The sequence below is a fragment of the Populus euphratica genome, unplaced genomic scaffold (genome assembly GCF_000495115.2).
Source record: "Populus euphratica unplaced genomic scaffold, PopEup_1.0 scaffold714.1, whole genome shotgun sequence".
In the NCBI taxonomy this organism is placed as follows: domain Eukaryota; kingdom Viridiplantae; phylum Streptophyta; class Magnoliopsida; order Malpighiales; family Salicaceae; genus Populus; species Populus euphratica.
The window spans coordinates 60,189-69,896 of NW_011500272.1; the positions used below are offsets into that span (position 1 = coordinate 60,189).

Here is a 9,708-nt window from a genome sequence, read left to right on the forward strand (position 1 = left end):
GGTTAAATACTTGATTTGGATAGGATTTATACTAAGTTGATTAGCTCATAAATTTATCGTGTTTTTGAATATATTAACTTAAATTATTTTATTTATTTGTTTATTTTTAATTTAAATTAATTTAATATTAAATTAACTGAATTAACATCTTGAATCAAAACCTCCAAATTAATTCAAGTATTATACTTAAGCAATCATCATCTTCTTATTTATCATTTATAATTTTTGTGATTATAAAATACATATACAAAACGTCCATAATTTTTTTCTTGTGTTGCCTTAAAAATTAATTAGAGATAGTTTCCGCAGCGTATAGCATAGCGCGGAACTATAACGAGTCATATCTAGGCAAATTAAACATCAGCATATTTAACCATCTAGGTGGTGTCCAAGTGGTAAGGACTTGGGATTAAGGGGTTTGCTCCCTCTGTGGTCTCAGGTTCGAGTCCTTGGTTGCTCATATGATGGCCACTGGAGGCTTACATGGTCGTTAACTTCAGGGCCCGTGGGATTAGTCGTGGTACACGCAAGCTGGCCCGAACACCCACGTTAATCTAAAAAAAACATCAGCATATTTAATATCTAGGCAAATTAAACATCAGCATATTTGTTTTTTGGTGTAAATAGGGCCTCAAGCCCGAGACAAATATTAGCACATTTAATAACCAAAAAGTTGCTCGATCGAATCCAATCTATTTGTTCCTTGAAGAATGGCTAAATCCCAGCCGCTGTTTTCCCTTTTGCTCTTCATCTTCATCTCGGGAACCATTTCCCAATCAATCATTCAACTCTCCAGAGACCACGACGTTTACTGCAACAGCTGGAGGTTCTCTGTGGAAACAAACGACGTTGGATACTGGGATCATGTGCCTTCCAGATGCGTGTCCTACGTGCAAGACTACATGACAGGAGATGGGTACCGCTCCGACAGTGAGGTTGCTTCGTCCTACGCGCTTGGCTTCGCTAAGACGGTAGAGATTGCGGGCGATGGGAAGGATGCTTGGGTCTTTGATGTCGATGAGACTCTGCTATCCAATCTGCCCTACTATGCTGTACATGGATTCGGGTATGCAATTTGCCATTAAATCTCCTTCTTTTCCTTCTCTTTTTGCTGATGGGGTTCTGGCTTTTTGCTAATCTCGTTGGTCCTAAATAAGTTTAACAGCTAAGGTAAACCCCAATCACTTACATACGGTTTACATTACCTCTATTATTAGTAATCGTAATAGAACATGAAGACAATTCACTATAAGTATGCTACAAACAAACTATATTTGTATCTGTGGCTTCCTTCATTCGTTTGTTGAGACGTATGGTTAGACCAACAGGGGATTATTCGTAACAGTACAAGAGATGCTGATTTGGCATGTCATCTGATGCTCTTCTAAGTAAGAAAATGGATTAACATTACCAGAAGTTCTTGTACCATGTCGATTTAGTTAACTTCTCTGAATGAAAAAGATTAAATTGACTCTTAATATTATCAGAACTGGATCCCGGAGGGTTAGAGCATGAACTCATAAATAAGATTGAAAACAATCCAAGAAAGTTAAATTTAGATCACAGTAAAGAACCCGGCACAATGATTATCTAAAGTAGTACCTCAAAGTTATCGGATGAAAAAAGTCGATTCTCTATGCAAGTTGATCTATGAAGATGCAAAGAAAGTAGAGGGGAACGAGTCCATCAACGAAAGTGCTATGCAATTATTTTATTTTGATGGTATCCTAGCGGAATCAACTAGAAAACTAATTCACATCCCGCACAGTAGTTTGTAGGCTTTATTGCAAAGCTTTCTTGACTAAATGCTTTGAAATCTTAACCCTATGTTAAACAAGGTGATGGTTAAATTTTAACTTGATTTAATAATGGTCAGATTAAAAATTATATTTATTAGCATAAAACCGTTAATTAAAAAAATAAGTTCAAAATCAATTAAATTTCTAAATAATAAGGATTGTTGTTACACAAGGAATTTTTACAAAATAAGAATTCCAAATATAATTAAATACTTGTCATAAGAATTCCAAATATAATTAAATACTTACCTTGGAAGAATTTACAAATCATATAAAAAATAGTTATTTTTCAACTTTACTTGTTTGTTGGCACATCTCAAGTCTAATTTCAAACACGTTGTTCTCTTTTGTCTGGCACATCTCAAGTCTAATTTCAAACACGCTGTTCTCTCTTATCTAAATGAACTACTGAATATACCATGTATATATGGAAAGCTTGAGATGTTTTGTTTGCAACTTAACTTGAATCATAATAAAATTCCTCCTATAATTCTAGATATGACCCAAACAGTTTACAAAAATCTAATTTAACAGATTTGTTATTTTTTAATATAAACATCTCAAATTAGCCCAATCAATTCCTCTTGGATCTTCTTAGTTTTAGACATGTTTAAATGGTACCTTTAATGAATCCTTTGGTAATACTTGTTGATTCTCTTCAATAACCAAATTGATATGGTGGAGTGACACAAGGTGATTTTAATGCATAAGAAAACTTAAGCATCTATTATTCCATTTCCTTGGAAGTTTTTTGCTTGAGAATATATATATGCGCGCGCGCGTGTGTTTTAAATGGAAAATATTAATAGATCAAAATCAACTTATACAGTAGCATGTCTTCCTGTATAAGGAGTTTCGTGTACTTTAAAAGCAACAACAGATGCTTCAGAAAACAAGCTAGATTAATCTACAGGCAATTAGAATCACAAATTGTTTGAAATTCCAAAAGCAATCATTTGGAAAAGGAATATTCCACCTCCACCAAATTCTGATCATGCTTGAACTTTTTTTTCCTTCATTTTTTTTCCTTGATGAAGTCCCAGAAAAGCATGATTTTATGCTTGAAGAGTAATATTTTGACGTAGACGATAAAAGGTTAAGAATAATGGGATTCTATTACCACTCAAGGCATCTGTTTTTTTGGGAGAAGTGTACTTTAGACATAGGCTCAATTAACCTTACCAAGATTCTTTCAAACAGAGGGACTAAGTTGAACAGCTTAAACCGGTTCCAGGGACTGCTTGATTTCATATTGTGCTGTAGGCTGTTTTAGTTGCTGTTGTAAATGCATATGTAGATACTGGTTGATCAATGTCAACAAGCTTACAATGTTTTGCACACAGATCTGAACCCTTTGATGAATTATCTTTTGACGATTGGGTGGATTTAGCTGAGGCACCTGCTATACAAGCAAGTCTGAATTTGTACAAGGGGCTAAAGCAACTGGGATTCACTGTATTTATGCTAACCGGGCGGAGTGAACATCAAAGGAATGCTACTGCGAAAAATCTTCAATTGGAAGGATACGGTGACTATGAAAGGCTGATTTTGAGGTAAGTGATGGAGAGTGACTTGAGGTCATAATTTACTTCATTGATGAATGTTGCAAGTAAATAAAACGAGACAAAAGTAATTAGCCTTCATTTGTAGTCCTGGGGCTGTCTTCATGCATCTCATCTTCTTGATGTTACATAGCCATTGAATCATTGTTTAAAGATCAGTCCATGGTTTACAATGCAGGGAGAGCTTAGATCAGGGAAAACCAGCAACTCTTTACAAATCCCAGAGGAGATTGGAGCTGGTAAATGAAGGATACAGGATTCATGGGAACTCCGGTGATCAGTGGAGTGACTTGTATGGCTTTGCTGTTTCAGAGAGGTCCTTTAAACTCCCAAATCCACTGTATTACATCCCATAACAAATGATGACCTCTGGGCAGTTGGGTTATGTGATACGATGCATTGTTGTATTTCTTTGCTGAATGCTGATATTTCTTTATATCAGAAGAGCCCAGCTACATGAAACAAGATTGGAATTAAAACACAAAGCAATATAATGGGATATTACGGACAAGAAAATACCATATATATGAAACTACAAGCTACATTACGTTCTAGCTCGCATTGCATTGATAATTATAGCTACAAGACTCGTTAAGGTGGCCAGGTTTGGTTAAGAAAAGCATGTCAGCCCGACAACATTCTTGGTTTTTTTTTTAATCCGGTGAAATACATTCTTGGTTGTTTGTCTATGGTGGTTATTAAACCTGATTCTTGCAGATCCACCAGGCAGGTGTCAGACTCTATGTACCACTTAGCAGAGTACTCATGCCTTCCAACCCAAGACAAGACACGGACCTATTGCGGCGTGGTAGCTCAGGGATGTAGATTGAAGACTCTCATATTCATTAATGTTTACCAGATCTAAATAATTTAAATTAAATTAAATGATCATAATTTAATATGTGATAAAAATAAAATTTATTTTTTCCACTTGATTCAAATTATTATATTTAAAACTAATAATAGGATTTGCAATTCTATCGGTCACGTTCTTTTATGAACGCAAGTAACCCAAATCCAACAAAAATCTGTGTACGTAATTCATGAAGAAATAAATCGGGGAGTTGTGAATCATGACTGCTAGTATTATTTAATTAATTAATGAGACAGCGGCATTCAGCTAGCAACAGGTCCTGTAGTACAATATTGGTAAGACTAGTGAGAGGTTCATGGAGAAGATGGGCTTATTTTTGCTTCTAATGTCTGCGGCAATGATCCACAAATAAGAGGTTGAGCGGAAGGGATTCTTAGACAACTCAATCCCCCTCCTGGTATCACACTACACTCTGGTTGAGGCCTCTGCATGTCTCTTCCAGGAATGCAATTCAACGAGAAATCAAAACCTACATTTCTGAAGAACAACTTGGCACAATCTTGGCTAAACCCAGAAAAGAAATTGTAGGCAACTGTCAGATTCACAAGGTTTCTCAGAGAACAAACCAGTTCTGGTACTTGCCCAGATAGCTTGTTGTGTGCCAAATTCAGGACTTCGATCTGATTCAAGCAAGAAATTGTGTCTGGTAAATGACCCATCAGTGAATTGAAGCTCACATCCAAGACTTGCATCTCTGTGAACAGCCCAACTCCCTGAGGAATGCAGCCTGTCAACTGATTATTGAGAAACAAAATCTCCTTCACTTTGGAGCTCATCAACCCAAAACTAGCAGGAATGTTTCCACTGAGCTTGTTATTTGCCAAGTTTATCACTGAAGCAGGAGAGCTGCCCAGATTTTGAGGAATCTGGCTGTCAAATTGGTTATTGTTGAGAAAAATTGCGTCAAGTCTCTTGTTGAAAACATCTTCAGGTATAGGCCCTGAAAAGCTGTTGAATCTGAGGTCTAAATACATGAGATTTGGAATGTATAGAGTGACCGTTGGGAAGGGACCTGAAAAATGGTTGTTACTGAGGTCCAACTCTTGAAGAGAAATGAGGTCTTTGAAAGTATCAGGTAGTGTGCCAGAAAACCTGTTGCTGTTGAGATGAAGGAGAGACAAGTCTGTGAGGGCAGAGATTTCTTTGACAAGAGTGCCCTGGAGATTCGCGTGGTTGAGATCTATGCCTACAACAACTGAACCCGGGTCTTGTGGATCTGCACAGAAGACTCCTTTATACGCACAAACATCGGTGCCAACCCAAGTGTCCAAAACCTTCAAGGGGTCATCTGTGATGGCTGATTTCCATGATTGAAGAGCAGCGTAGGCGCCGTTCGGGTTTGAAACTGAAGACCCGGGAGATGGGGTAGGAGAACTCCTGATCCCACCACCGATCCACACACCACCACCTGCATTGCCTATCCCAACACCCACACCGCCACCTATACCAAGAGCGGCTTCCCTTGGGATTGTTTGGAGGAAGAGGAAAAAAGCCAGAAGCCAGCTCTTCTCCATCATGATGTTTTATCTGATGGCTTTGCTGGTAAGGTTTGTCTAAATAACCAAGGTCCCAGGCACTTGGGAGTGAAAATGGTGGGGTCTTTCCTTCTTTCTATGCTTGGATTTTATTACTCCCGTGTCTCTTTCTCTGCATATTTTGACTCAGAGAAAGAATTCATGATGTTAGGTGAGTTGAGAATTTAATTATTTACCAGAACCAACAAAAAGTTTTGGATCAAAAGTGGTGCCTGATTTTAACGATTGGATTGCTCCGGCTTTCTCAACCGCACAGCAGCTTTCGCAAATCAGCGTTCATTAAATTAAATTAAATAGAAAAGAAATGGAACACATCGATTTTTTAAAATTAAATTAATTTTAGAGATGTTCACCATAACAGTGACCAATAGATAGATAATCACTCGATTTGTCTCATTAAAAAAATATATAATTACGAAAAGTCTCTACGTTTTGATAGTGCATCTAATCCATGTATATCATAAATTACAAAAAAACCTCTTATGGTGTGATCACATTTTGATATTTTGCATCTATATCAGAAATTATCATATTATTAGCTAAAAATAATTCAAATAAATAAATAAATAAATAAATAAAATGTACTTATGAGATAACTATTTTCACACTCTCACTTTCTTGTCCCGCTTTCTTTCTCTAAAAAATCATAGTCTCTGTCTTGTTTTGATTGAAAACTCAATTCTACAATCAAAATTTATTTAATCGAATTGTTGTGTATATTCTCCTCTTGTGTAAAATCTTTTTATCAAACAATATATTCGGTTTTGTATTTTAAAAATATTTTAATTTTTTTATTTTAAATTAATATATTTTTGATGTTTCTAAATCATTTTAATGTACTTATTTTAAAAATAAATTTTAAAAAATAAAAAAATTATTAATATATTTTTTTAAATAAAAAATATTTTAAAAACTAATTACACCGTATTTCCAAACAAGTATTAAGTTAGAATCCCTATTGTCTACGGCTTAATAACACATACAAATACTTTTTTTGGTCGAGATTTTAAAGATTGATTTTAGTGTATTTTTTATTAAAAAAATAGTGTTATTTTATTATAATATCTTGTATTTTTTATCAAATATTTTTTTTATCAATATTAAAAACTCAATTCCAATACTAGAAACCCTAAAAAATCTAATATTGATTCATCAATCAATAAAATTCTGATTTTGATGAGCATTTTGACTATTGCTTAACCTAATTAGCTATGTTTAATTGTATTTTTGAATGTATTGTTATAATTGAATACTTTGATGATTTTTGTTTGACTGGTCAGGAGATAATTGAATAAATTGAAAAATAAAATAAAATAAAGAAATGATTTGTACAATCATCTTCTTCATTCCTTAAACCTCTATTAAATATTTACTATTAATTCATGATTTTTTAAATGAACAAGACTTTATTAATATACTACTTTTTTTATGGCATTAAAATTTAAATTTTTTTTTCTCATAATGTTTTTAAAGGATCAGGGGTTCTTCATTTGTTAGCTACTCACACATTTGGCAGCTACTCACATAAGGAAAAATAAAATAAAAATATTTTAATTTTTATGTGTTTTTCCATGATTATCACTATTTTTAAAAGAAAAAAGAGTTATTGCAAACAAGTTAGTTCTTGAATGTAAAATGATTTAATTATAGTTCTTTTAAAAATTACAACTTTACCATTTTAGTTATAACTTTATAAAAAATACAAGAGGTTAGATGATAAAGTCTTCTAGCTAAAAACAAATAAAAAGCTTTTTGATGATAAAAAATTGAAAAGCTCATGTTTTTCATTTAAAAAGTAATTGATTGATAATATCAAAATATTTAATAAAAAAATTTCTTAAAAGATATTTTTCACTATTTATAGGTTTTGGCAATAAGAATATTTCTGGATTGTAAAAAATTAAAAATTAAAAATAATTTTGAATAAAATTTAATTTTATAATGCTAAATTAAATTCTATAAAGACTTGATTGTATGAAAATATATTTAAACATTTTCAAGTAAAATTTGCATTCAAGAACTATCTTATTTCAATTTGATATGAAAGAATTCTTACAACATTTAAATACGTGAAAAACATATTAACTTTACTAATTATTGATATCATCAAAATAATTAATTCATAGGTGTTTAGAGATCTTTGGGTTAACAACCTCTCTCTCTCTCCTTTTAATTATAAAAAACAATTTATGCAATAAAAAGAAAAAAAATAACATTTAATATTATACTTCCCCTATCACAAGAAATTTGTATCTTAAAAATTAGAAGCCCCGTGTCAACGTGCACGTTTAAGATGTACAAAAAGATATAACATGCTACCTTAAAATTTCAATCACTTGCTATCAATAAAATCATAAGATTCCATAATTAAATTCATGCATGTAATAAACCAACTTCCCAAAATAATATGCATGCATCACAGGAACATCATCCCCCCCCCCCCCCCCCACCGGGATATCAAAAAGGGAGGCAATAGATCCACAATATTACAGAACCGAATAGCAAATTCACAAGTTCAAACGGAAATTAATTCAGTCATTAAATAAAAGCACTTTAAATAAATGAAAAGAAGGGGTAATTCGAAATATTTGTGCCTGCAGATCCCAAACCTGCTCTTGTTTCCCTAGTTAGTTCCAAAAGGGTAGGATCAGATCATCTAGGCACTGGTTGAGATAGATAACCGTGGGTTGTGGGAGAGGAGGAGTATTTTCTTCGTAGAGACAAATGTGCCAGACTCATCATCCAACTTGACACAAATTGCGAGGAAGAAAGCTGTTGTTTAGGCACAATGACGTTTCATCATATGGCCCTCTAAGAGCAATACGTTTTACAGAGAAGAAGATGGCCAAAAAGTGACCATAAATCAAGGCTGCCTGTGGTAAGAGTGAATCAGTCAAAGTGTTCGGCTGCATTTGGAAGATAGATGTTTCTATGGGTTTTTAGGCTAGCCATGACCCAAATCATAAGCCCACCAAGTTCATTATTTGGGTTACCATCGGCACAAGGACTATAGAGACATATAAAGGACTAGTCTAGGTCTGAAATGCTCAACAGGTTGGACAATTTAAAGCCTATAGCCATGGCCTCATCATAATTACCGAACAAAATCTCAGACTGCTCATTAGCAGGAAACGTCATCTTGTTATCGCGGAGATATTCAACACCCATGAATTAATCCTTTTAGTGGTAACATTAATTAGTAAATTGAATCTTGCAGGAATTTTTTCACATCAATTTAAAGGAATATGGACTCCTTGGATGTAAGTATGACTTGAAAATATCTAAATTTATATCAATATAATTAAATCTTTATAAAATTTAATTTGACATCACAAATTAACATGAATTTCATCTAAAATTATTTTTAATTTTCAATATTTACCATCCAAATTATTTTTACTTCCAAAACAAATACCTTGTAAGAAATTCTTTTATCATATTCTTTGGTATTATCATTAAATCATTTTTTAAAATAAAGAGCATGAACTTTTATCACATGTGATTTCGTATTTTTAATCTCCCAAAATATTTTTATCCATTATTGGCTAAAAAAATTTATTATGGAAGCTGTTGTACTTTTTAACTATTTTTAACTAAAATGGTATATTAGATGAGTTGCACTTTATTTTTTGTACAAGAGCTAACTTGTCTTAAGTGACTGAATTATTTTATATTCAAGTTTTTGTAACAATTCTTTGTTTTTGAAAATTAGTAATATAATCAATCTTAATAAAATGAAGAGCACTTCATAAAGTTTATCTATAAATACAATTCTTTCACTTCATATGACAACCACACAAACTTACAATCTTATAACATTTGATGTTTATAGATTTTATTATCTAAAAACTTTAGATTTTTTTTTTGCATCAAATTACTATTTCACACTCTTAAGTTAAATTATTTTTTAAAAAACTTGAGGCTAATGTTCTCTTCAT

General features: G+C 33.0%; 2 protein-coding genes across 2 annotated transcripts; one reads left to right on the forward strand and one right to left on the reverse strand.

Annotated features, from left to right (window-relative positions):
• Positions 1-593: 593 nt before the first annotated feature.
• On the forward strand, positions 594-4,016 carry LOC105113001 (HAD superfamily, subfamily IIIB acid phosphatase). Its single transcript, XM_011008962.1, has 3 exons — positions 594-1,066; positions 3,143-3,352; positions 3,540-4,016. Exons 1-3 carry the CDS (start codon positions 711-713, stop codon positions 3,715-3,717), a joined length of 744 nt encoding a protein of 247 aa, XP_011007264.1. The 5' UTR covers positions 594-710; the 3' UTR covers positions 3,718-4,016.
• Positions 4,017-4,420: 404 nt separating this feature from the next.
• On the reverse strand, positions 4,421-6,011 carry LOC105113002 (leucine-rich repeat extensin-like protein 4). Its single transcript, XM_011008963.1, has one exon. The coding sequence runs from the start codon at positions 5,750-5,752 to the stop codon at positions 4,529-4,531; it is 1,224 nt and encodes a 407-aa protein (XP_011007265.1). The 5' UTR covers positions 5,753-6,011; the 3' UTR covers positions 4,421-4,528.
• Between the last annotated feature and the right edge of the window lie 3,697 nt (positions 6,012-9,708).

Coding starts and splice junctions, on each gene's coding strand:
- LOC105113001 (XM_011008962.1), top strand. CDS start 711: ATGGCTAAATCCCAGCCGCTGTTTTCCCTTTTGCTCTTCATCTTCATC. Junction 1,067..3,142: donor TATGCTGTACATGGATTCGG/GTATGCAATTTG, acceptor TTTTGCACACAG/ATCTGAACCCTTTGATGAAT. Junction 3,353..3,539: donor TATGAAAGGCTGATTTTGAG/GTAAGTGATGGA, acceptor TTTACAATGCAG/GGAGAGCTTAGATCAGGGAA.
- LOC105113002 (XM_011008963.1), bottom strand. CDS start 5,752: ATGATGGAGAAGAGCTGGCTTCTGGCTTTTTTCCTCTTCCTCCAAACA.